Here is a 27,924-nt window from a genome sequence, read left to right as displayed (position 1 = left end):
GGCATTCACGTGGCAGGGGCGGTCGTCTGCAGCGAAATGAGCATGTGACACGCGGTTTTTATTTTTTTCGCTTGAAGCACACCGACCGTATCACCGCTCTCGTTGAGGAGAAAGACCGCTGGTGATTTCCCGATGAAGCACTTACCTGAAGTTTGGCGTTGCGCTCGTCTCACTATTTTCGAGACGTTTAGCTGCCCCATCATGCACAGGGCAGCACTCCTCGCACCTTCTTGTTCACATGCATCAGCAAGCTATAGTCGGGTTCTGCTGCCGAAACGCTTTTCTGGCCCGCTTCTCCTGATCCAATTTATTTGGCCGCCACTGTGCGAGCTCAAAGGAAACAAGCGGGCGAGCTTTGTTCGGCATGTGCAAGTATTAATCCATTTCTGTGGCAGTCATAGTGCCACATTTGGCCTTAATATCTCCGGGATCATAGGCGTGCGCACAGGGGGAAGGGGGGGGGGGGCGGCCGCCCCCCCCTCCCCCTAATTTTTTGAAGGGGGGTGCTAAATCGGCCCATATTTTGCCAATATAACACATTAAAGTAGAAATTTCTGCTCAGAAATATTTTGTATGTGTTGCAATTCCATCGCATTGAAATAAAAATGTTATAACCATCCCTCTTTGCATTGCATTCGGACCTTCTGTGGGAAGAGGTCGAGAGTTACTGAAGAAGAAGGGGGGGGGGGGGGGGGGGGGGGCATCGGTAAGACTTTGCCCCCACCCCAATCTAGAACTCTGCGCACGCCTATGTTCGGGATCGTTGTATTAGCGCAAGGTGTGTGCCCCTGCGGTCACGGGAAATACGCCTCTTGTTTCCCGCCCGGTCTTCTCCGCAAAGAGAACGAGCACGGACGGGATGCGCGCCAGTTTTATTTGCCTGGCGACACTCGCTAAAAATTTATCTGCAAGGGCCCGCTTGCCAGGGCCAACATTTCACCTTCGTTTTTGATCTCGAAACGCTTTAGCGACGTAGAACAGCCGAACATCAGCCAAATCATTCGTGTTAGCGCTAGTTGCACATTCCGCTCTGTGAAGTTCTCGGCAGTATATACTAACACCCTCCGCATGCGGGAAGTTTAGTTCGAGAAAAACGAAATTAGGACCAAATCCTTTGTGCGAAGGTTGGATGAACAGCGAAACGTGGGCGGGTCCGTTTCCCTCCCGTAGAACGCGGTGCGTGTATGAAAGCTAGTAGACTGGAATTTTGTAACGCTTGCAACTTTTCAGGGAACTAATTACGAAATGTAAGTGAATCTAGTGATAGCGTCTTCTTAGCGGCCAGTTGTCATATAATTGTTTTGGGGGAAAGTTTGGACAAAACAGGTTCCCACATTTTCACTTTTCGCCTTCTGATGGAGGCGAAAAGGGAAAACGCCCATGTGTTCGAGATTTCGGCACTCGTTAAAGATCCCCAGGGGGTCGTAATTAATCCGGAGTTCTCCACTACGGCGCGCCTCCTCGCCTGTGTAGCTTTGATAAATTAATCAGTCAGTCATAACCTCATAATCAATCAAACAAGTGTTACAGCCGTTTTCTGCTGATCATTCGCGGTAAGGTTGGCTTTGCTGTAAGGCGTGCCAGCTTGCGCTCAGGAAACGTGCACGGAGCCGTGGCTGTGTAGAGCTTCGCTTCAAAAAGAAGTCTTTTTGGTGTTTCTTCTCACATACGTGATCGCGAAACGCCGTTGCAGGCCCGAGTAATGCTGCGGACGCCGTTCGTCACATGGAAGCCGAAACACGAGAACCGTAGTGTGTGGAGCGTCCGGTCGTCTTTGCGGCTCAAACAGGGATGTCAGATTCTCGCAGTGCGACCCGCCAAATGTTTGAAGCACATAGCCCAAAAGTAGCCTAATGTCAACCCACAGAAATAGCTCAAATAGCCAAACCAAAAAAGTTCACGCAATGTCAACTTTCATAAATAGCCCAAATAGCCGAATCAGAAAAGTTCACACAATTCGTTTGGCGGCTGCGTCGGATCTAATATTGCCTTGTATGTCCGAGTGACCAGGTACCCACTGAAGAGTGATTTCATGGCCTTCGCGCACTGCCATTGTGTGAATTTCGGCAATACAAGCTGACTGCGGTTGTTAAGCTTTCGGAGCGCTTGTAAGGCACTGCGCGAGTCGAGGAATATTACCCTGCACGCTATTGACCCGCATTGTGACTTCCGTTTTCCACGCGGCCTCAACAAGCGGTGTGAAGGAGTTCTGCACCGACTGCGCCTGAATGTGGCGTTTACTCGGAGTTTTAAGTTTAAGATTGGTTGGGAAGATTCCCCCCTGTGCCGGACTTGCGGTGTGCGCGAGACTGTAAATCACTTGCTCTGCGTCTGCCCTCGATACGCTGCTGCGCGAAAAATTGCAGCGAGCTCCCTCTCTCGTGTACGTCATGGAGGCAGCCTCGAACTTTTTCATTTTCTTGGGCCTTGGGCCAATAGTGCTGACAGTACCTTAGGTACAAAAGTACTGCTCCAGTTCCTACGAGAGACTGAACTGGACAAATCTCTCTAGATCAGAGACAGAGCAAGTGTGTCACGATATCTTCTCTTTCGCACTGTGGCGTTCATCTATTTATTTTTCTTGGGTTGGTGTTGTTACTTTTTTTTCCCGTCGTTTACTTTTATTTTGTTTAAGCGTTTCCATTAACGATTTCCTTTTCAATTGTATTTTTTTTTGTCCGGACTCTGTTGGCAGCAATCTCTTGTTTTTCTTGTCCTTTTTTTTCATTTTTTTTAACGCTTCATGTTTGTCTTCTTCCTACTGTAACCCTGATGTCTGATATGCACCACTCATCAACGTAGTCACCATAGGCGTGCGCACAGGAGGGGCAGGGGGGGCGGCCGACCCCCCTAATCATATCAAGGGGGGCGCCAAATTTGCCCCATACCTTGCCGATGTAACACATGAAAGTAAAAGTTTCTGCTCATAAATATTTTGTGTGTTACAATTCCATCGTATTGAAATCAAAATTTTATAACTATCCCTCTTTGCACTGCGTTCGGACCGTTAGGCCTTCAGTGGGACCTAGTGGGACCTAGCAACTCCAGACCTAGGTCTGGAGTTGCTGTGGAAGGGGGGGGGGGGGGGGGGGGGGGGGGCGCCGTGATAAGACTTTGCCCCCTCAAATCGAGAACTCTGCGCACGCCTATGGTAGTCACCCCCCCATCTGGTGTAGCAAGCCTTGTCCCTAGCAGGGCTGACCTCACCAGTTCACATTAAAGAGCATTCTCTCTCTCTCTCTCTCTCTCTCTCAAAATTTATTCAGACGTCTCCTGCGACCAGTTGGCTATATTTTGGGAATGAGTGCAACTTATATAACAGCACATCACTCGTCTGGAGCCGAAGCTGCACTTGAGCGCATTGCGGACCGCTCCAAAAATACCTCGGGTGGTGTGTGAGGTCCTTACAACACTTGACATTTCTCGTTACTCCAAGCTTTACATGCAGTATGTTCTCCAGCGTATCTGGGGGCATCCTGTTCGCAAATCAGTTTTCGTTTGGGGTACTTGACTAAAAACTCGTTCAACCGCAGCATTTCGAACTGGCAGCGTGAGCAGTGAAATGGCTCGTTGCGACAGCAGCGAAAGCTCGCACACCGACGCTGTTTTTGGCACCGAAGACATTCTTGCAAAAAATGATGGCGGAGTTGGGACGGAGGTCACCAATCCTACATTGCAGCAAGCAAATTCTGATTCCGTTGCAGAAATATTTGACACCGGAATGAACTTCTCGAAAGCCTTGAACAAAGCATCGAAAGAGAATTCACTTATATTGTTGCAATGCAAGAGGTGGATGTCGCCTAACAGTTTCAGATGCCGGGATGAAAGGCGCTTCAAAGTGTTTTTCACACATGCGATCATAAACAAACGGCACCGCTCAAGAATGATGCTTCTCCTCCTCGCTAAGGGAAGACTTTTCCAAGGCGTCACGAAAAACACTTCCCAGTTGGCCGGCTCAAACATTAAACTAAATGGCTCTCCCAATAGCCTAATAGCCAACCAACATTTTGCCCCGCCGACCACAAAAATAAGTAGCCCAATTTGGCTATTATTTGTCCAACCTGGCAACTCTGGGCTCCAAGCGTCCGGCCCGCGTGGCCACCAGTTAACGCGCGAGCGGCGAAGGGTGGAATTGCAGAGTTTCTGCTGGAAACTATACATTGTGCTCAGTACGCGCGGGAACCGGCGGAGGCTGTTCCGGCCCAGTGCCTGTAAACGGGGCCAGCGCGCCGTCGTGACTCATGCCGGCGTTTGCATGATCCGCGCCGCGTAAAAGTGCGCTACGGAGCGCGCACCTGAAAACAAAAGTGGACACGCTAGGGGCGAGGGTGAGATAAAACGCGGAAACAGATTTCTGCCGGGAGGGCCGCCGGGAGAAATCGGGGTCTAGGTCTGCCGCTTTGCGAGCCGAGTACGTCACGCCGCCGCTCGGCCGCCGCCGCCGCCGCCGCCAGCTCGTGTCTGTGCGCGCCGCAGCTCGCCAGCTACCCCGTTTTATCTCCCGCCCCGATATCCCGATCGTCTTGTCTCGCAGTGGCCAGCTGGCGTTGAAGCAAAGCTACGGCCAGATCGGCTGCTAGAAGCCTGGCTCGTAGGTTCCTGCTCGCGAAACTTTCTTTTTTGGCTGCGTTGTAGCAGGGGTCCATAATTTTTTTCTGAGAAGGTGCAACCGTCAAAAGCCAAAACTCAATATAATCAGAACTAATGAGAATTCTAGTTACGAGCTAAAACTATGTCCCACGCCTTCATATCGCCGCACGCGTTTGTAGCCCAGCGTGGCACGGGGTTCTTTGGCATAGCAAGGCGTCCCAAGTGGGAATATAAACACAGCTGTCTTCCCCTACCGCCGGGCCTTCCTTTTTGCCCCAACCGCTGGCTACTTCGAACTGTTCGGAATCCTTGATGCGTTCCGCAACCCCCCCTTCCCTCCTCACTTCGTCTCGCAGCTGACGCCGAGGTGCTTTCCGCCGTCGGGGTGCGTGGGGATTTTATTCTTTGGCAGCGGACAGGGCGTCATCATAGCGGAGGAGGGTGCCCGGGGTTTTCCGTGTGCGAGCCGTCCTTGTCTCAACCTCGGCCTGCACGCGTCGTCTTCTACCGAGACTCTTCCGGCTGCGCTTTTGCGTCGCTTTCCTTCACTGGGAGGGCCGCGCCGACGGTTCAGCAGCCGAAAGTGAGAGCTGTCCCCTCCCCGTCTTCCGACGCCGCGCTCTTCCGCGTGCGTTTTCAGGGGGGGGGGGGGTATCCCTTTCTCTCCCCTACCTTTTCCCCCTCTTTATTTCTTGCCGCCGCCCGACTCTATGTACGTGCGCAAGTGTGTATGTGCGGGCCGGGGCTGACCTTGTCCCACTTTCGGCAGCCTGCAGCCGCCGCCACGGCTGCTCGCATGCGAGGCTCTCCCGTTGCTCTCGCTTGGGACGCCGTGCTGCGCGCAGTTCCCTTTTCAACGCCCCGCCAACTTTCTCTTTTGTGGGGCAGAACCCCCTCCCGGACACCTTCGCAGAGCGTGCTGCATCTTAGCGCGCCACCGTTTGCTGGCCGAGCGCTTGCCCTTGTACGACATGACTCGTTCCATTTGCGGATCAATCACGCCGTTCCAGCCTGTCTTTATTAAGCGGACCGTAAAGCGCTGCTTTAAGTCGCACCCCTTATTTAACTTTCTCCCTCTCGGCGGGCGAAGGAAAATGGCTCAGGGTCTGTCCGCTCGCTGGAAGAAAGCGCGCTGTTACTGTCTGCTCATTTAAGTGACCATTGTTCGCCGCATCTGGTGCCGAACGTTCCGCCTTCTCGTAGCTTGGCGGCCGGACTTGTAAAGAGAGAAGCAGATGGGGCGCTCTTGGGGGGTTCCTGCGAATGGGCGAGCATTCGCGGGCAAAGGCTGGTGGCCGATATTCCGATTCAAGAGATCCAAAGAGTCAAAAGATCCAAAGAGTCAAAAGGTCCAATATTGGATCTTTTGACGCGTTGGATCTTTTGACTCGTTGGATCTTTTGACTAACTGTGGACCTTTCGACCCGTTGGATCTTTTGACTCGTTGGATCTTTTGACTCGTATTGGACCTTTTGACGCAGCGAAGGCGAGTCAAAAGGTCCAGCGAGTCAAGAGGTCCAATATTAGACATTCTGACTTCTATCTTTTGACGGGGCTAAGGCCAATCAAGTGATCTAGTCTCTTTATGAGCCTCACCTTGGCGTACTTTTGTTTGCTAAGGGCCAAGATTATAACTCCGTTGCCTCTTCGTTTTCCCTACAAGGAGCGTGTTCATTCGTTCTAAGCACCAATTTCCGAGCCATATATGCTAGTTTTTCTTTCAAGTATATGCATGTTGCTCTCATACAAAAATACGTTTGCGTCAGTGGTTAAGCGAACATTAACAATGCCATTTACCGGCTCCGGTCTTTTCAGGGCGTTTCGGTTTCGGGGCCTTTCGGTACACGGAGCTTTCGGTACAAAAACCAATTCAAGCGCGCGTTGTAGGCAGCAAGATGTGTGCGTCGTATAGCAGTTGTAGACACAAAATCGTACTTATTTATTACACGGGTTTTTGCTCGTAATTCCGCGTTATTTTAACGTAGTGAAAAGGTCATGCGGCCTTCTCAAATCAAGCACTATTTATCTGCGGACTTGTTGCCGTAATAACTGTAGCTTTGAGATAATATTATTGTTGCGTATATCGCTTTCTTTTTAGCGACTTATTTTCACCATATCTTTGTTTAAAAATCAGTGACGCTAACAATTTTTTTCTACTTTCGAGTACCTGTGATAAAGCTGCGTAATTGATCGCCTTCGCTAGGGGATAAGAACCAGTCGCTAACTAAATCACAACTAAAAACTAAATCACAAACAACTTGTAATTTTTTGGCATTTTGCATCCACGTGCTCATGTGTTTGCTGATAACAAAACGCACATAATGCCTTATTACGGATGCGTTACCAAGGGCACCTTCTCTACCTCCCCGGACGTTTCTGTCCCGGCGTCACCCCCATTTCCAGGAAATCGGTGTGTTTAGTGTGTTTGTGGTTTGAAATGCCCAAAGGCATTGTTAATGCTTTCTGGAACATACATATATTTAATTTGCAGAAAGAAGAGGTCATTTGTCATTTTCGGCGTTCTTCCTCAAAGCATACTGGCCATACTTCGGCCGTGGCTTTGTTCTTATCCGAAACCAATGTCAGCATCAGCTCCCCACAGCCTGTAGCTCTCTAGCTGCACAAAATGGAAAATGGAAGTGAAGCCACACAAGCAGGGGTTGGCACTACACTATCGAGAGTGTAAAAAAAGAGACACGCGGACTGCAACTAGCGGCTTCAGGTTATCATGACGTACTTCAACTCAGGTCGCCTGGAAACCTAGTAACCAGCTTCCCAAAGGGTAGCAATGTAGCACTGCTATTCGAACTCTTGATTTTTTGTGGGTGTAATCATGAGCCATATAAGGGTCATTTATTTGATGGATATTGACTTTGATAAACGAGATGCGAGAACATTTGTCCGGAATATTTTCAGCACCAATCATACAAGTCAGCGCAGCGTAGCCGAACATGAGCGACATGTGATCGTGGCTCGTCGACATCGCGGAAGCTCACATTCTACATAAGCAATAACTACCAAAATATTTAATGTAATAGTATCAAATGACAGAGGAGCGAGAAACGAGAACAACCTGAGAAAATAATCAGAAATAAAAGCAAGCTTGATGAATGGTGTTGTTCATAACGTTTAAATTAGCCACGGCTTCATTCGGAGCGCCAAGTGCATATCTTCTACATTTAGAAGTGAAAGTTCAAGTATGGGAGCGAAAATAACACTAAAAATGCAATAAAATGACGCAGTCTATAAATTGCACACCCTACCCATGGCTCCGAAGGTTCTCATAATTCGTTGGACCTTCTGACGCGGTTTCGGAATTATTGGACCTTTTGACCCCTTGGATCTCCTGACTCGTTGGATCTTTTGACTCGCTTTGGACCTTTTGACTCATTGGACCTTCTGACTCTTTGGACCTTTTGACCCGCATTGGACCTTTTGACCCGTTGGATCTTTTGACTCGGCTGTCACGTGATTATTGGATCTTTTGACTCTTTGGACCTTTTGACTCTTTGGATCTTTTGACCATAAGCGGTGGGCGATCACGTGCGGTTGTAACGATGGCGGGTGACGTTCAAGCTGCGGACGTCGTCTTCTCGGCGTTCTTGCACGCGTTCGGAACTTGGTTGTTTGCCTCTCACCTTTACACGAGTTCTTAGCCCGTGGGGTGCCGGGTCGTGAACCACTTATCACACAACCAATGGTCAACTTGACATGTGATCAGCGTAGAAAGCCATGGGTCATTTTGTCGTGGCTTTATAGGATGAGATCCACAGCTACACGGAACGAACAAATCAGGCTGTGTGTGTTCGCTGAGTTGGAGGCGTCAAAGGCTCAAAAAAAAAAAAAAAAAAGCTCAATGTAGGAGGAGTGCGGCGAGATGCGCGCCGTTGGATAGGCGGGAATCGGGCTCTCCGCTTTTCCAAATGCTGAAATACTTGGCCACGACACGTCACCTCCTCCCCTCTTTTGCCTTTTTGGTTGGGAAGTCGGTCAGGCTTGAAGGTGATAGTTGTGGTCATGTTACGGTGGCTGCTTGGACGGGGCCGGCGTTTCTGCCCTTTTAACAACAGTTGCAAACATAATTGTCACGGAGAGTTCGTCCATGGCGCTTTTAAGTGCTCGTATCTGCCCAAGTTACGGGTTGCGATTTCGCTGAGACAATTCACTTTGTTCTAGGGTTTTTCCTCAATCAGTTCGTATTCGATGTGCCACTAACGGCAGGTGGTCATACTTACAAGGTCATACTGACTTCCGAGCTTATCGGAAGCGTTTTGTGGAATAAAATGCGAAATCCCTTTACATATGTATACATAATTACATTAAGGCAATAATAAGAATGGGATGTTTCACTCAAGTATTGCTCAAGTATTGCGCAGCGGAAACCAATCACGGCGTCTGCGCACCGGTGCTGCCCGCTGTTTCCATTTCGTTTCATTTGCGTAAACTTGTTTTGTGTGTTCGCGCGCTCACCGGGTAACTCGTCTGTGTGTGTGTGGTCCAGGTGTTCAGTAAGCGTTCGCAGAGTGCGTTTCCTGTGCCCGTACGGTGCGCGGAACTGCGCTGCAATCCGTCGGCCTCCGAGCCGTGAGTGTGGGCGCACTGGCGCGCCGTCGGGAGGTGCAGTAAATAGAGGCGCAGGAAACCGCGGGAGCAGCTCGGCTCCGCTTGTTGTCGCCCGAGTGACGAGAGGGCGGTGGTTGGACACCACCGAGCGGCAGTGCCGAGCCGCGGCAGCAGGTGCAGTGCGCCGGTGGGGCCGGGCCGAGTCCACCGTGCGAGGATCGCGGGGGCCGGCGGCCTTGCCTGTCGCCGCTCTGGGTTAGTGGCGCCAAGGTTAGCCTGTCCCACTTAGCCGCTTCCGAGGACGCCCTGAGGTCGTACCCTGTCACGCCGCCTTTTTTTTTTTCCCCCATTTGCATGCCGCGCCGTGTGTCTCCGAGTCTGTGACCAAACTGACCTGCAGCCGCAGTGGAGTCGGTGAAAGGGCTGAAAAGAGCCGGGAAGTTGAAAATTATTGGAAACTAGAACCTATAAATAAGCAACATCGTACCAACATTGGTGGGTGGAAAGAGTTCCTTTTTTTTTTCCCCACTCTTCCGCTGACCTCAGAATGCCCTGTACGAAGTTAACAGTGGTGTTTTCCACTTGATACGGGGACAAAAGCAGTTAAAACGCTTGTTAGCGGTTGTTCTCCTCATCGAGTAATTTCTGCAGCGTCGTTCAACGCCTGATTACCCGAAAACGGGGAAAAGGGCTCACTACAAGCGAAAAAGGAAAGGCTCAGGACAACGAAAATGGGGACAAAATTAAATGGCGCGTTAAACGCGTTTCGGCTACCTGTCACGTTATGTGCCGTAGGACTGTAGGCTGGTAGGAAATGGGGCCCTGAAATCCTGAAATGAATCCGTGAAACAGGTGAGCACGTGTTTTGCTCAAGCTTGACCGGGCTCCGACCACAGAACAGTCAACAAACACTGCGAAACGGTCCAGCTATAAGCGTCGTTCTTCGTTCGCTTTCAGAACATGACCGTTCTGCGCCAAAACAGGAGCCTCCTGTTCTTCGGACCCCGATAAGTATTACAACTTTACCTTGTACGTTCAAGGTTACGAAGTTATTGCATGGGCCGGCATAAATCGGTCTGAGCGTCGTCGCATACTTTAAAAGAGCTGATTTCGTTTTCAAGTATTGCCTGTTTGACGCGCCGAAGCTATACATACACCTGGGCTACGAGGCATGCCGTAGTGGGGGGAGGGGAGAGGGGGGGCTCCGGATTAATCTCGCCCACCTGGGGACCTTCAGCATACGGGAATGCGGCATACAGGCGTTTTCACTTTTCGCCTCCATCTGAAAAGCAGCCTCTGCGGCCGGGATCGAACCCGCGTCCATGGGCTCAGCAGCACGCCTTAGCTACGGCGCGCAGCGGAAGGGGCAGCTAAAATGGCCCCGGATAAATAAAATATACTTTGAGGCTTTGGCCCTACTTCTCCAGGTGGTGCCCCTTCGAGCTTGCATGGTTGCCCGTTGCAGGCTCGGGAACAAGTGAAGTTGCTTCCTGGTACTTCAACACCGTCCTCGGCCGGACCCGTGTGTAGCGCATTTTCCCGCGGTGTTCTACCCCCGACGCATTTTCTTCCATTCAGACGTTCCTTCTCCGCCAGACTCTGTCCACCACCTTAATAGTGCGGCTTTGTTGAGCAGATCGTGTGAGACGCTCCCGTGGGCCCTCTTCTCCATGTACGTCGCTTTCGCCGCCGCCGGCCGCCGACGAAGGACGCCCTTCTGCCCCTGCTGGCCACGTTTACATTCCTCCAAGGACAGGAATTGACGATTTGATTCAAGGCGACCCGTTGGGCGGCCAGAGCGATGATGACGGCGATAAAAAGGGAGAGCCCCTTTCTTTCTGCTCCTTATTTGTGGCCACCGTCTCGTGCCTTCCCTAGTGCCCCGTTCACTCGATGACCACTGTCCTATCGTTTAATTGTGCATTAAAAAAAAAAAAAAAAAACACCTACGCTTTCTGTTATAATGGACTCTAAGACAAGCCTGTCGTTCAGCTTCCCCACAATACATTCGACTGACGAATCTGAGCATACGATTTCGCTCAAAAGTCCGTTCTGCGCTGTGGCAATTCCAGCGGCACGTTATGCATCGCGCAGTTCCACAGCGCAGATCGAATTTTTGCGTCAAATTGTAGAACCGTCGCTGTCATTCGCCGAATTTGCTTTGTTCGCGGTATGGATTAGTCGCTCGAGTGGATTGCGGGGAAGCCATGGGCCACGGGATTGCCTTACACGGTATGGCAACTCGGGCGCATCGCTTCTTGCATAGTTGTATCGCTGATTTTAGTGTTCCTGGGTGCGTGATGTCGCGAAACACGCAAGACGGGAACACCGGCTATCTTAAAGGCAAGCTTTCTACGCCTTACGGGTCGCGCTGGATGTCGCGCTAGAACGCACTGCAAGATAGCGAGCTTTACACTATGGGTTTCACAGAACGATAATGATAAGCGTAAGCACATCAAGCACCTCACGAAAAAAAAAAAGACTCTTCCCGCAGTCGGAATCGAACCATGGTCCCTCGCGTTATGAAGCCGTCGTCTACCGGGCAGCGCCATGTCGGCACGGTGGGAGAAGTGTGGATTTTGGTCCTTAACTTCGAGACTCAGGTCGCGCGGGAGAAAGCTTCGCGTTTTAACCATCTTGAAAGGGGCTTTGGTATTTTTTACCTTCTCGCTGAGTTTTATTCGCAGTATTTCTTGTTGAAGAGTGTTGCAGCAAGAGCTCGTAGCGCTCCGAGCGGCGACGCCGTTTCCCTTGACAAAAAGGCAATGCTTTTTGGCTGCCCATATACTTGACGATAGAGGTCTGCGGGTTAATTTCAACTGCTCAGGTTTCTACTGCGTACGCTCAGAAATCTCGTAGTCTCGTACACCCGGATGTTTGTGCACTTTGCTCGCGTTGCGTGTGGTATTTAGGCTTCTTATGGCGATTGCAAACGGTTTACTGTTTACGATTTTATTCAAGGAGAACAGCTGCTCTACAGTTGCGTACCTGCTGAATTTGTGGAAGGAGGAGTCATGAAGAACTTTGGGATAGGAGTCGCCGGGATGAAGGCCAGGTCTCAGCGCTGTCGGTGTTCCGGCCTCTGAACAGCGCAGTCGAGCGAAGAAAAAAAAGCTATAAAATGGGAAATTACTGGAGCAGCCGCCGGACATCGAATATTGACCTACCTATAACGGAAATGAAACTTTTGTTCAGTCTCAAGCAAGTCTTGTATTTCAACTCTTGTTGCTTGTTGTATGTTGCCTGGGGGAGGGGGAAGGGAGCGGGTGGCAGAAGCGACTAATTCGAAGTTGCCGCCTGACCAACTAGTAATGGAGAGTTTAGTACAGCCGGTAGCGTATGCTGAAACTGTCAAATGGCGGCGTCCGAGTGCCTTTCGTCCGGCCGTTAGCGGCAGCATTGTGCGTCGTGGTTGAGCCGTTCCACCCGTGAGGTCCTTGCCCAGCCTTCGCCCCCAGCGCAGGGCTGCTCCGGACAGCGATTCTTTCGCGCCTGCTTCGTCGGGTTCTCCTTCCACTATCGCATACGTACCGTGGTTGTTATAACCTCTCCCCTCTGCAACCCTCGTGCACCCATTAGACATTTTGCTGCACGACGTCACCGCGAATTCCGCGTCAGACGGCTGCTCAGTATCAACCTCGTCACCGCCCAAGGAGTACGTTCAGCCGTGTTGCAACTTCCGTACATATCTCAAATGTTTGCGGTGCGATGTAGCCCTTGTTCAAGTTTCATGGGCTTGGAGCTGCATTCGATTATGTTCACCTAAGCTTCCCCCAGTGGACGTCGGCGGGTACCGGAATGCTGTGATTGCTCGTTCGCCAACGTTTCCGCGATGAGACGAGACCAGTATACTGGTGCCCAGGCACGTACCCAGGATTTTTTTTTTTTTGAGGGGTGCCCAACCCAAGGTAACTTTTCTATGCAAATTAGGGGAGAAGGCGAGGATACCGACTGTTACTGGTACAAGCACGATGAACACCCAGCGTTTACCATAAAGGCGCGTAAACCTGCAAAGAGAAATGAAATTAAGTGTATCCGCTTTTAAAAGTGATGGAGTGGAAAAGCGAAAACACTTGTGCGTTCAAGATTTCGGCGCACGTTAAAGATCCCTATGCGAAGTCTGGGTTACGTCCCTGCTGCTGGCTCTTGTGCACGGGTGCGTTGTCCGTTCAGCTCGTCAATCTTTTTTTCGTGGGCTAGGGACGGTTTGTCGAAAGACAATTCGTAATAGGGCATTTTGTTGTAGGGCGATTCGTTGCTAGTACATCGAGTAGTTGAGTAAAAAAAGAAAAAAAAAACATTAACTTTTCTGGGCTTAAGTCACAACGAACTGTTCGAGTAAGGGGGCATCGAACGTGTATGTGTAAAAGATTCCAAATTCAAAAGATTCAAAGTTCAAACGCCTCCTAAGAAAAATTCAATCCACCCTTAAGCTGCCAGTGCGCGGGAGGTCTGTGCAGAAAGGAGTGGCGGTGCGCGGAGCAAAATGGAACTGAGCTCTTGAAAGCGATAGCGTTTTGGCGGCCACTCATATCCTGGCTGTCCAGCTGACCATGGCCATCGGAATGCGACCCTGTCAAACACCGACTCCATAGCCGACTCGGCACTGGGAGAACCCTGAGTGTCGGCGCCAGGACTCTTGATTACTTTGGCGGTAATCGTGTGCCCGTTAACTTTTTTGTGTTTTTTATATTATTATCTGTTTGTCGCCTGCTCTTTGAAGTTTTTCGGCACATATGTCGCTTATAAAGAAAGAAAGGGATTCGGGACTCCGGAGCACAGATATACGAATCAGCAAACACTTGGAAAGTTTCGAGAATTCGCCCATCGGTGCTGCTGCTTTTTTTTTTTTTTTTTTTTGTTCCTCGTTTCTTCGTTGTAGCGCCAGCTTCTTTCGTCGTGAGCCGAGAAATTCAGCCTGACCTGATCGGTGTAAGTTTATGTTGTGCTCACCAAGCGAACGGTCAACTAAATGTTTAAGAGCGTAACGCTGCGGTGAATTTTACAGTGCAGCTCTTGGCCTGACATGAACGTGGTCAGCATTTATTTTTTCTCTGGGGAGTCTGTGATGAGATTTATCTCGTGTTAGCACCTGGAGGGTAAATATTCAAGCGTGTAGAAAAATAACTATGGCTTCTTTTCCCTTCAGACTGTTCGGGCCACTTCGCATGGTACGAATGCAAACAGCGCGTTCACTACACAACTAAACGGAAGACAACCAGACACGTCTTGTGTGTGATTGCGCTGTATGAGGTGAAGGGGGGGGGGGGGGGGGGTAATCCTCCCTTCTGGTACCGTTCTACGCACTGTTGGTATTGGTATCAGTGGCAAACCAGCCAGCCCAATACTCAGCTGAAGTCTCTTCACTGTAAATGGGGGCAGTTTTCCTCATTTCGTGATGGACTGCTCACCTCTTGCCATCGTACTCTTGGCCCAGTTTGCACAGACAGCAGAAATAGTTCAAAAGAATGCATTGCCTTCGTTTTGGTTGAAAGGGTGACAATTCTTGGAATGTTTGTCCTAGCAATGTTTGCACAGACGGTACAGAAGATACTCTCTTCTTTCCCTTACTCCCACCCCTTCTGTTTTTTTTTTTTTTTTTTCTTCCTCGCTGTAGCAAACGCAGCCCATCAAAAGGCGATAAGTACGCTCAAGGCTAGCAGCTGACCGCTTCTAGACGGCTGTTCTTGCCCCTTGATGGTTTCACCGCGAACCCCGTCCCGTCTCTGTGGTGAGCGTCCTTCGCCGGGCATCGCCCAAAGCAACACTACCGTAGCGTGGCCTCCGCGATCGGCTACCGGCGGCGCGCCGGCGCGCCGCCGGCAGCAAATCGCGGAGGCCACGACCGTAGGCTGGATTTGTTTGTCTCAGCCCAGTGGCGTACCCGCGTTTCCCGCGCCTTCGAAGTGCGGCTGTCGCGTCCCCTGTCGAGTGGTTGAGCGCCATGGACGCAGAGCCTCTGGTTAGACGCCTGCAGGTCGTTCCGCTGTCGGTCTTTGCCGTGTGCGTTTCTTCCTGCACATTCTCTTCCCTTCTCCCCCATTGAAGCAACTAAGTATATTTTGTCTAATCGGCCCGCCAAAGCAGCGCAACTAGAGTCATCTGTTAATAAAACGTTATTAGAAGCCTTTACATGTTGTATAGCGTGGTCTGCGCTCGCCAGCCACCGATGAGCCCCGGATACATGTACACGACGCGGGAGGGTCGAGTCGACTGTCAGGTTCAGCTTACCTCGACCCCTCCCGCGTACATCCAAAGAGTCGAGGCGAGGGAACCAAAGGGGTTCCCCTGAAAAGGAGCTGTTCTGCTCTTCGCGGTCCGACACGCGACTCAGCCCGACACGCGAATCGAACGGACTCGCCGCGACGACTTTTCGACTGACCCCGTCCGCTTATACATGAATGGGTCGAGCAAAAGAACCTGATTTTTTTTTTTTTTTTTTGGGGGGGGGGGGGGGGGATTCAACTCTCCCTCGTTGTGTCCATGTATACCGGACAATGGTTACACACCGCATTTTATTAAGGCAGGGTAGCAGTATCCCAAATTAAATCAAATACTGGTATGTTACAAGAAGAAGGCTTAACGATGATAACGCGACCGAAGGGAAGAGGCCTTCTCCTGTTTTTCTTTGTTCTTTGTCGGCTTGTTTGTCGTGCGTGTTTGGTGAGCGTGTTCCGGCGAATATTTTGGCGGTGCTGACGGCGAAGCGGAGCACAATTAAAGGGGTCACGAAGAGATTTAAAAAAGTTTGATATGTGTATTTAGAGCTGTAAAACGTTGATAAACAAACTATGCATTGCCGTTTCGTTGCTCTATATCGGCAAATAGGTTAAAAAAAACTGCAGTTTCGGTTTCACCGAGGCTTTCCTCTTGAAGTGACGTCGTGTTAAGAAGCCAATCCTAGCTCACCCTTGCCTGCGCAATGTGCAATATGTCGGCGGAGAGCGAGCTCGCAGAAGGTCAGATACAGCTACATCGGCGCCATGATGAAATTCGCCCCCAGCAGAATGTGGATGTCTGTCTGATACGACTGATCAACGGGGCCGAACTGCCAGTCAAAAACCCGCGCGAGGGGCGAAGGCAGAAGTAACCATGTTAAAAGCAAGCTGGGTATTTGCAAAACTGCTTACGCTGTTTCGCACTAGCCTGAACTGTCTTTTTGCTAGCAGGTATTGCTCAAGCTTGCCGACGTCTGTCTTACATAGCTTCTAATAAGTCTTGCAAGAGCGGAAGCTAGGGCGAGTTGGTAATACATTGCATTGGCGGGAAGCGCGAATTAACACGAGGACAAGAGAAGAACACAACAACGTAGACGAGACGAAGCGCTACTATCAACTGAAATTTTAGCATAGAAACCCAGTAAAAACCGCACAAACAGCCAGTAAGTCCGAGTTCTGCAGACTGCAACAGTGGTTGCCAGATAACTGAAGCGGTCGCGCCGTCGGTAACGTGGATAAAAAACTGTTTATGGCAACTAATAAACGGTGCTTTATTTTTAATATATCGGGTTTACAGCTTTACAAAATCGTATACGCAAAGAGCGTGTGGCTCTTGAATGTTCCTAAACCGACGTCACTGCTAGTTGCGCTGCCAACCGACTTGCGGTGCGCTTCAAAAGGAGCCTTTCAAACGCGTCTCCTAAATTCCAGAAGCAATGAATTGTGAAACTGATTTGGATGTATGTCTCTAGAAAGTTGTTCAGTCAAATACAATTAAGAAAAGGCAAATGTAATTTCTCTCGACGACCCCTTTAAAGGAGCCATGAAGACAAAATACAAGTTAGGTTTATTAGAAAGAGTGCTTAGTCCCGATAACAATGACACCAATATCACCGCAATCTTCGAACAAATAACGGAGATATGAAAGAAAACGTGTGAAGCAGTCGCGACACCCTAGCCGATTTCCCGCAACTTTTCTATGACGTCACGGAACCTTGTTTGTGCGATTGGCGGCCACCTAACTGACCTGTCGCGACGACACATGACTGGACGTCTGTAATGGGGCCTCTAGTTCCATTTGACCGAATCACTTGAATGCTAACGTGCAGTTAACGCACTGAAAATTATGTTTTATTGTTGGCCCGTATGACGTCATTCTTGCTCGTAACACGTCACTGTGGCGCGAAATTTGAAAGTTCTTAAATACTTCTTGCTTTTTCTTCGTTAAAAAACATCTTTTGCGGCTGTAATGGAGCTGAGTGAGATACTGAAGCCTAGTTCTTTCAAATTAAACGAAGTTGTATTTTCTCTTCATGGCTCCTTTAAGGACGCCGCCCCCGAGTCAGGGGGAACTGGCAAGGTGCCTCTGAGGCGGCGGAAACAACCACGCGCGCTTGGATGTGAGAAAGGGGCGACGGGTGCTCGTGGGAAACGGGGAAAATTTGTGGCCAAGCGTGAAGGCGGCCTTGTGTGCCGCCGCGACCTAATGTGGCCGGCCAATATCGTGTCTGCAGCGGCGGAAAGATCCTGGGAGGTCGGTCTTTGTACCATCTTGAGCCTTTTCAGGCGCTGTTTGCTATCACTCGTGTTAGCCACACATTTGTTGCACCACGAAGTGCAGTGGCGGCCACACAAGCATCCCCAAAAGTCGGCTTCGCAGCCGTGCAAGGGAGTGGGAACGCCGGAGGGGAACGAGAGCCCGCAGCAACCATACACAAGGGACGAGCACCTTTTCTTCCGCTGGCGGCTTCTCCCGACAGTTCGCAGCTTTCGTCCGTTGGTTCGTTGTTGGTTCCAAATGTTTCCCAGATGTGCGCGTGTGCAGCCCTCCTGATGCCCGAAACGAACTGATGCCGCCTGGTCGGAGGCCGGCCGGGAGCAGCGAAGGCTTTCCCCGTCGCCGTTTGGGGCTGTTCTCAATTAGCCGGCTGCAGCGTAAGTGACCGGCGAGGGCTGGTCGACTTGTTGAAAACAGCTGGCCTGGTTGCGCCCAGCCAGGGATATTTTGCGTCGACGGCGCTTTTACTTGAGCTGCTCAGCTCGAGTGCTGTTCATGTTGTGGCCGCATGGACGGAAACTTCACTGGCAGAAGCCGCTTCCATTCTTCGACAGGTTATGTGCAGTGTAGAGAGCATCGAAGTCGTGGGTTTGACTCCTGGCCGCTTAAATTTTTTTATTGCGCCATTTTGCCCCAGGGCATAAAGTAATAGAAAAAAAAAAAACAAGGCAAGCGGCTTCAAGCACTACAGAATGCCGTATAGGCCAGTTTCAGCAAGAAAGTCCAAGATCGGCCTGTAAAGAGGACCATGCGTCCACCGATGACTATCGGGCGGGCGGCCTGGTCGGTGTAGTGGGGCTGCCATGTGCCGGGTTCGGGCTCGTTGGAGTCCTGGACATGTCCCAAGGAGGTGGTCTAACGTCGCTTCCGCAGCGGAAACAGGGCAGTAGGGGCAAGTTGCATAGGTAACCGCAAGGCCAGAAGTCCATGTTGCACGAACAGCAGGCGTCAGTGCAACGCCCAGGCGAATTCTCCGGAGGGTGACCTCCTCACGGCGGGTTAAGCCGCCAGGAAGGTCAGTCTCACGCGGAGGAAGAAGGGCACGCGTGGAGCGCCGAAGAGACTCTTTTTTGATTAGAAGAGCGTCCTGCAGGGACAGTTGAAGAAGCGGGGGCGGGTGCATAACTTGCGGAGAATGAGCAGCCAAGTCGGCCTCGACGTGGGTGGGCGTGCTACGGCGGGTCCAGAGGATGCGAACACGGCACGGGAACGATTGCAGTATCCGGTGCACATCGCATGTAATGTCCAATGTGCTGTATACACGCCGTATCTCGCGAGTAGCGTGTGTTGAATCGGTGTAGATGATCAGGCAAGACGGTGGGGCAACACATAAACGAGGGCCTAGGGCACACAATCCATCACGGATGGCGACCAGCTCTGCCAAAACCGACGGAAGTGGTGCCTCTGTAACATAAGTGCACGTCTGGTTTACAGACGGCATAGCAGGGCAACCTAGGCTCGTGTGGATGATGCCATTGTCCACCCCTGCATTTCTGGTGTAAGCGAAAAAAAAAAGAATAACGAGAAGCAGGGCGTCATCGTTAACGATCAGCGCACAAAAGACGCGGCACGAGAAGCAAGTAACCGGCAGGACGGCGCCGCACTCCCAAACAATGTCATTTTGAAGAAACACGGATTTTGTGCACACTTAAGCGACCCATGTGGCGCGAAATCCTAAAGAAGGGAATAAGTGAACTATTCTTGCGGTTGTGTTTTGTGGGATAGGCCGGGGGTAACTCGGTAGCCATGTTGGCTGGGAGGTGAAGTGCAAGGTGGGAAAAGCAAGAACTGTGAAGCTGTTATTTCTATGACTGGCAGTGCCGGAGTGTTTTTTTTTTTTTTTTTTGTCCAGTGCCCCCCTCCCCACTTACCCCCCGGTATTCTTCTGCCTTCCACCCACTGTGTGGGAGGAATATGGCATGCACCAACAGGCGTGGTAGAAATGGGGCCGCGGTACTCGCTTCTCTGGAGACAAAAGCAAAGAGCGATCGTGGCCACACATGGCTGTTTACCTGCGTTAAAGAACCCTCCGTGCACGTTTAAATTCCCCTTGCACCTTTCTATACCCGGCGATCGCCATAGCCCAGGTGCTGCTCGGGCGCACCAGAGCGCAAATTGGAACCCGGTGTCGAAGCCCCACTAGTGGACGCCGAAGCCGAGGACACTTCCTGGGCGCGCAGATGTTCTTCCGGCTGGGCACCGAGACGTGGCCGCCTCCTCGTGTGGCTCGGGGCCGAGCGCACGTGGCTCCTTCGGGGGAACCCGGAAGGGAAGGTCTCTCCCGGAAGCCGGCGAGGGGAGCGAGATTCGCGAGCAGGCACGCACTTGGTCGTGGGGCTCAAACAGGGGACTGGAAAGGTGGGTTAGTGGGGAACTGGGGCGCATGTCACTTTCTTTTCTTTCCCCCACCGCTCCCCTCCATCCTCCCGGGGAGGGAGGGCAGGGCAGGAAGGAAGATCGACAGAAGGTGCACCCAAGATCGGCAGGGTCCGACGGAGGGGCCGCTTCGCGTCTTTGTCGGTGCCTCCGCCCCGCTTTTACATCTCTGGCCTTTTTTTACCTGCTCTCGATTGCTCCGCTTTGGATGCTCTGTCGCTCTTCTTTTCAAGCCCCCGCGCAGACGCGTTTTCGGTTTGTAAGCGCTGGCGGCTCGCTGTGCTTACATGCAGCGAACCCCTGCCCTCGATCTCCTTCGCTTGCTTTTCAAGAAGGGAGAAAGAGAACTGGAGGCTTAGCGTCCGATAGTTGGCACGCTGCGTGTTTGCTTTTGTCTACTTATTCTATCCTTTTTTTTTATTTGTAAAGCTAGAAAACCGCTCTCTGGAAACGCGCGTTTGACGGCGATTGAAGCATATTCGAAGCTTTTTTTTTCTTCACTAACATTTTATTTAGAGAATTGGGTCCTCTGTTCGAACATATGGCCCTCATTATAGCTTCCGCCACTGCCAGGTTGGCACCGGTGGCTCTTAACAAAATATAAAACTGGTTGCCCCCCCCCCCCCCTTCCAAAACAAGAAAGAAGCGTTGACCGAATTATTGCCCGCGTTGTTACAATGGAGTGCGTACGGATGTCGCCTAAAACAGAAGCAACGAAAGTCGCGTTTTGGTGTGCAATGCGCTCAAGCTGCGCGCTATAGCGCGAGCCGTAATGGCTGGCAGAGGATAATTTCGGTGAGTTCACATACGACTGCACGGGTTGCGCACGCGGACGTTCTCGCTTTTTTTCCCTCTCTCTTTTGCCTCCATCTGGCCTATAAAAACAGCGCGTTATTTGTCAGTTCAAAAGTCCAGCTCCTTCGCTTTGTGACAAAGTAAATCTGGCATTGTTACAAGAGTAATGGTTTGGGGCAGTTCGGCTGTATGTCTGTGGGATGCGAAAGGCGAATACGTCCTTCTGTGTAACAGTGGCTGGCGCGTTAAACATCAATGTGTACACTTACGCATAAAAGTTCGGGGCTTTCGAATCTCTCGCTTCGGAGCATTATCGAATCGCTGTTTGAGACTGTACTTGGTGTTCGTATTAAGTTGTCACCCGGCCCACTCGTATAAACGACTTTAGGGTTGTGGCTCAGTCCGGCGTCCCAACCTGAAAATCTCGAGATTACCATTCATATCCGTTTCGTTTCGAATTGTGGGCCGGCAGGTGGCGTCAGATTTTTTCTAAATGGTACTGGCTTTACGCGCGAAAGATACTTCGGTACTTTATGCACGTTCAGTTGTGCCGTTCCAGTGCGGGCTATGACTGCAGCAGTGTTGCGGAATGGGCCGCCCCGTTCCATTCGGAATAGAATTACTATTCCGTGTAATTGAAACTTTCCACAATTTCATTCCGCAAAGCTTTCCGCAATTTTGCTCATTTCGACTCCTAGAATGGCCGGGAAGTTCAGTTTCATTGCTGTAACTCCTCTACCACTACACTACCTCTTGGTGACTGTATCGAGTTATGTACATACGAGTGCGACGCATAGCTGACGTTATCACACGCGTTGAAAACTGCACAAATACGCATGCACGTCGACAAAGTTGGGGGATGGTAGCAGCTTGCGGACATATCGTGCAGGACAACCACACTTCCTGTTAAAGCGAGGATTTCTATGGCTGACTGATGGCGTATTTCGCGCCGAAAAAGCACTGCAGGAAAGCCAAATTTCTCTTGACGATGCTGATGATCGTGAGTGAAGTGAAAAAAAAAAAAAAAACGCTCGCCTTAGCTGGAATCGAAACTGGGCACCTCGCGTTATGAAGCCGAGGTCTATACAATTGCGCGCCATTCCGACACCCCGAAGCAGCTGGGATTTGGAGAGGGGGGTGCATGGACTTGCAAAATTATAAAAAAACCAAGCACCCCTCCGTTTAACGATGACGATGGTTGAACGCGAAGCTTTCTTCGTGCGAAATGAAATGGTGAAGGGTCAAGGTCAAAGCCGCTGGAATTAAAAGTTCAAACTGCTTGCGAGTCGGAGTCAAAGCTCAACTAGTCAAAGTCCAAAGACGACAACCGGGGAATCCCTGTGCAAGAAAACTTCGCGTTCAATCATCGGCGTCCTTAGACGGAGGGGTGCATGATCTTTCACAAAGGACCAGTATTCCCGATACCTGCTTTAATATCTGCATGATCAACATGTAATGACCAGCTCTTGCGTGGCCGTAGAAGAATACGCCGCGTTTGCTTGTTTCGTTTTGCACAGCCTGTCGCCTGTTGCCTTGCTATGCGCCTCGCGTATCATCACGCCAGCGCCATCAGACTGTTGTAGCTAACTCACAGACACGTCGTCCGTAGCTTTCTCACATGCACTCGCAATCCTTAGCTTAATGATTTCGAGTGTTGCATATACGAGTACAGCAGTGAGCAGAGATGATGTGCCAACGCGAGGTATAGTATGGCAGCGTCACGGAACAGCTTGGTTTGGCATTCACCGTACTAAAGTCGCCACGCTGGCGTTAACTTAACTTAACGCGACTTGTTTAACACAGGACATTATTTAATTGCTATTAAATACTTGCTACTCGGACACAAGTTGAAAAATTTTGCTTTCGTGTGTCTCTGAGGCTGACGCAATGCTGTAGATGCATGCTGCGAGCCTTTTGTAGACGTTTTCGCAGCAAAACTCTCAAGCTGGTGGTTGTGAAGTGTGGCGCTGCTACTTTTGTTAGGCCCCGAAGCGGTTACGTCGGCTGTTCTAGATCTCACTATGCGTCACAACGTCTATATTAACAGAACCATGTTCTGGCGGAATCCTGGCAAAATAAATAAATACGGTCAGGGTGTTTTAGTGGCAATGACAACTTCCAAGCCGGCGAGTACAAGCCAGTAATCCGTTATGTTTATCCCAGGTGTGGTTATACTGGGGCGACGCCTCTTCCGAGCAAGCCTTTTCTGCACATCCACTCATTACAAGCGGCAGGCGACTTCTGCGGTGTCCAAGTGTCAGAGCCAGCACGAGAAAACATGTGAGGCTTCGAAAGCAAATTGTGATAGTAGTTTTGTTGGTTGTGGTTGCCACGGGCGTAGCCAGAAATTTTGCTCGTCGGAAGGGGGGGGGGGGGGCTGAGATTGTACCTCGACCTCCTCCATGTGATTTTTCAAAGGATTAAAAATATGTGTAATAAATACATCACTGTTAACTGATACCAATGTACGTTACACGTTGCGGGCGAATTCTTGAACCCTGCATATGGTTAAGCACAAGGAAAGTAAAATATTTATATATATAAAAAATTTCTTGCTATGTTCCGAGCACTGGGGCAAGACTGCTGTTACTGCTTGGAATTTTTTTGTCGAGATATGAATCAATAGCGCTTAAAGAAATATATAAAAAAACAGAACAAATATAAACATGTATGCTTAACAAACATGGAAGCAAAAACGGAGGAGCAAACAACTAATTATCCTAAAACCGACAAAGGATTGCATGCAGCGGATATTATAAACGTGAAAAGCACGAAACAAAAAACTAGTGGGTGGTCGTTTTATTTTAATGTCGCTTTGTCATGCAAGAATCTTTGTTTCATTTTTGCGCAAATGCGAAGGTTACGGACAAATCTTAACGCCGCTGCCTTTTATGCCAATATATTCCGTAGGAGCAGCTTGTTAACCGTCGAGTACTGCGAATAATTGCACCAAATTATTCACACAAAAATACGCCAAGGCTATATTTACCTTTGCTGGCTGCGGTGCCTTGACAAGGACGCTTGGACGTAGGAGGAAAAAAATGTGGATATCCTCTTCTGTGACATTGTAGCGCCGAATTCCTTGTAGTCGTTACGCCGCAATGAAGGGAAGACAGGTGAACTCTGAAAGACAGGGGGGGCATATTAAGTTGATTATTTGCTATTTAGGTTCAAGATTGGGCTGTACACTGGGACGTTCTGACAGGAGGCAACATAAAGCTCATAGAAAGACTACATGATCTGGCGCCCTGAACTCGGCGAAGCCGTATTTTATATTCTTCCCCCATGTCCACCAAACGCCTTTCTAACCAAGAGTAAACCAAGTGAAAGAAAATATAAAAGCACAGAAGGTCTTTGAATTTTGTAGGAAGAGGTAGCAAAGGATGAAAAAAGAACGCACCCCTTGCGTTTCCAGTAAACGGTAAGACAGCCGGAGAGGGAACTATTTTAATCACGCGCGAAGAGCGCGCACATGGGCGTGCTTGACAAAAGGGATGTCCCCTCGTTTGCTCGACGTCGCCGACCGGACGAGTAAGGCACGGCCAACGGCGGGGGGTCCGGGAGGTGTTCGTGAGAAAAATTAACGAGGGCAAGTTTGTGACAACACCCCCTACGGAAGAGAGTGCATTCATCTTTCAGCAAAATTACGGCCAATGCTTTAAAAAAAAGGGCACATAAAAGTTGCTTAAAAAAAAAAAAAAACGGACGGAACAACATTCACACAGACCTAAGTCTGAGGCGGGGCGGGGGGGAGACGAAGTCCGAAGTCATGAATGCACTGGTTTTTGGCGGCATCCCTGGTTTCATGGAGGTAATGTTCAAGGGCGAAGCACATGAGCGAAAAGGGGCGCGTCTCTGCACGCGGCTGTCCGTTCCGGTGGCCGGACAGTACCCGCCTGGCACCCAAAGTCGGCACTCCGCATTCGTCAAACCAGGTAGCTATTTTCCCCAGCGCACTCTCATTTTTCGTGTGGTCAATTAACTAGCTGGTGGTCGCAGCCAGTAACCGTACGGGGCGCGGAGGTGCCATTGACGTTTCGTGCGGGGTACTAGGAAAAAGGGACGCATTTATTCGGTGCGTCCTCTCCTCCTGGATTTCGCGATGCGGTCCTATTTCTCCTGCGGACTGCAAAAGGCTGCATGCAGGCACGCCGGTACGGGCCGGAGCAAAGCAAGCCGGGGCGTCGCGGGCGCCCGCGCACTGCGTGTCTCCAATTCCACCAAACGGAGGCGGGAGCGGTTTCCTAGGATGGTTTCTTCCGGCGCAAGTGGTTGCCTTGGTCGCCGTGCATGATGGTGCGACGAAATTTCGGTGGGGGGGCGTGCTGAAGCCCCATAAGCCTCCCGCCCCCCTCGCTACGCCCCTGGTAGTTGCTACGGCTGATGTGACGAAGAGCTTCGTACTGGCTTGGGCGAAGTTCGTTCTTCGCGCCGCTGGCAGTTGGCTTGCATTCCGCGAACTCCGTTGAACAGAGAAAAGGCGTCTTTTTTTTCCTTCGCCGCCAATCGCCGCCAATCGTCAGACCTCGACCCGCCGCGGTGGCTCAGTGGCTAAGGCGTTTCACTGCTGAGCACGAGGCCGCGGCGGCCGCTTTTCTGATGGAGGCGAAAAGCAAAAACGCCCGTGTGTACGAGATTTCGCGGCGTGTTAAAGATCCCCAGGTGGTCAAAATTAATCCGGAGCCCTCCACTACGGCGCGCCTCATCGCCTGCGTTGCGCCGGCGCGTTAAACCCCACAACCAACCAACCAATCGTCAGACCTCAAGCGCGAAGCGGGACATGCCCTCGTCCACCCCTGGCCTCTGATGATCCAGTGGTTCGGCTTGTGTTTCTGCATTTTCACCTCTTTTTTTAGTCAGCGGACCACTCCTGGTTCAATCAAGGTTTATGCATACATGCATCATCACCCTTTCGCGTTCATCCTCATATTACGGATGGGGATGAACGTAACCAGCTAATGCGGATGTCAGATAGGCTCTGTTACATTGGCGAAGGCGTCTCCGTACCGAGCTCTATCGCCTCCGTCATGTAGTGGTAGCGTGGTGGAGGACCGGCGACACTGGAACAGCTGCGGGCTTACAGCATGACTCGGGCAGAACGACTGTTCTTAGGGAGGACGGAGTCCCGAAGCGATCGCACACGGGCCACTGAAAGGGCGGAATTTATACACAGAAGCGCCAACGCTTCCACCGCCTTTCAGGGTTTTGCGCACGGCACAAAAAGGTTCAAACACACAAGAGCACCTTTCCCAGTCTTGTTATAACCCTTGCACGTTGAGCCTGAGAGATGGGGAAAGAAGGGTTCTCGGCGGGTGGAGTCTGTGCGCAGAGTCAAGTATGAACACGACGCCGCTAGAACCAGTTTGTTCGGGATTTTGCAGCTGCAGCGGGCTTGAATCATCTGCAACGGGAATCTGCGTGGCAGACACTTTGTAACTTGTTTGAGGAGGGTGGGCTTTACCGCAACACACGAAAACCAAACTTTTATCACGAGCCCACAAGATAGCGGCGCGTTGAATCGTAACAGCTCATACTCGCGTTCGCAGCCAGTAGGGACATACATCAGGCCAGCGCATACCAGCGTCCGCAACCAATAAGGTTGTCAGGCCGGCACATACCCGCTTTCGGCGACAAGGCATACTTATATTCGCGGGCACGTGACGCGTCGCAGGCAATGGGAAGCTAAGCCGGCGCATACCCGCGTTCTCGCAGCCAATGGGAATTTTTCGCCCACGTTCCTGGCGTCACTTTGTGCAACCGAGTACTGGTTTGGGTCGGTTCGTGACTGATTAGAAAAAAAGAAAGAAAAAAAAACAGCCCTGAAACGCGGACAGCGAAAGGAAAACACAACTTCAAAGTGCCACACTTGGAAGTTCGCTTAGTGGTTACGCGGTTAAGGGGAAGGTGCATTTTTACCGTGTAGATGTAATTCTTGAGCGGTGCTCACGCGTAAAAAAAGTTCCCCCGCGTGGCACCCGATCGAGTGGACTGGCTTCCAAACATTATTATGTTTGCCTCACGTGCACCTGATAGCACACGTTCTGTGAAAGTTGTAAGTGTTAAATTAAAAGCGAACTCCTAAACTACAGTGTTGGAGTGTAAAAAGTGGTAAGTGAAATCATGGCACATTTGTCTCGTCTTTGTAAAACAGTGTGAGCGCACTGCAGTCTCTTGAAATATATTTTATTTGGGCGGGTAACGTTTTTATCTGAAGCTGACGGCGTACATTTAAAAAAAAATGCTGATTTATGCTGCCGAGTAGGATGATATCCACGGGCGCAGATGTTGGAATCTCCGTTGCGGGAAACAGTGTTCGTGCTGCTGTATGTACCGGCGATTGCGCGGCTGCAAAATGCGACGGTAGTCGCCTATGGAGAGGCTGCTGTAACTCACCGAACATCTTACCGTTTAGAGATTCTCTTTCGGTGGATTCGCTGGGAATCACTCACCACTTTTATCCACGAGTTAACATCAGCCGTCAAGAAACTAAGCGATTGACCGCTTCTGTTACAGTGGTGCTGGTAGCGAAAGCCAGCTTGGCTGCCGGCTGAAGATGGACAGCTCGAATAAAAATCCAGTCCATTCCGTTCCCATTCCATTCCGGGCAAGAGGCGCCTAATTCCATTCACATTCCATTCCTAAGTCGCGAAAACGTAGGAGGAATCCGGAATCATTCCAATTCCGGAGTAGTAAGTCCGCAACACGGGCGAGTTTGGTTTCGAGGTAGAACCTGACCAACGCTTTGAAAAGGCAAAAAATAATGTCAGTTTATTGTTAAGACAATTCTTTCGTGGATACGTATCTACGAAAGAATTGTGCAGAGGGATCAAACTAAGAAAAAAAAAGTTTGATTCAGCTACAACGTAATGGATAGTGACTGGTATAGGCTTAAAGCGGTGAAATAACATCCCAGCCCTTGTGTGTCGCAGGCGCAGATGAGAAAGGTGGTTTTGAAAGGTTTGACTAATGAAGTTTTGGAGCTGTGCCAGGGCGATAAATACTCCGCTGGCATGAACGATAACCACGTATATACGTGCCGATTTTGAGCTCATTTCCCGCGCGAAGCGGGTAGCGTTCTGAAAGCTATGAGCGTCCGACGAAAAG

General features: G+C 50.6%; 1 protein-coding gene across 2 annotated transcripts in view; it reads left to right on the top strand.

The window, feature by feature from the left end:
- Ftz-f1 (ftz transcription factor 1) overlaps positions 1 to 27,924 on the top strand; it is a 353,164-nt gene that overhangs the window by 167,357 nt on the left and 157,883 nt on the right. Inside the window, exon 2 of one of the 2 annotated variants that reach the window (XM_077675587.1) lies at positions 22,984 to 23,100. The exons of the other annotated variant lie outside the window; for it this stretch is intronic. Coding sequence (XP_077531713.1) covers positions 22,984 to 23,100 — 117 coding nt within the window. The remainder of the gene's footprint in view (positions 1 to 22,983; positions 23,101 to 27,924) is intronic. 2 annotated transcript variants of the gene reach the window in all.

This window comes from Haemaphysalis longicornis, unplaced genomic scaffold (genome assembly GCF_048455015.1).
Source record: "Haemaphysalis longicornis isolate Haplotype H1 unplaced genomic scaffold, Haemaphysalis longicornis Haplotype H1 scaffold_1, whole genome shotgun sequence".
Taxonomy (NCBI): Eukaryota; Metazoa; Arthropoda; class Arachnida; order Ixodida; family Ixodidae; genus Haemaphysalis; species Haemaphysalis longicornis.
The sequence above is the reverse complement of the archived record's forward strand: the minus strand, read 5'-3'. Positions and strand labels throughout refer to the sequence as shown.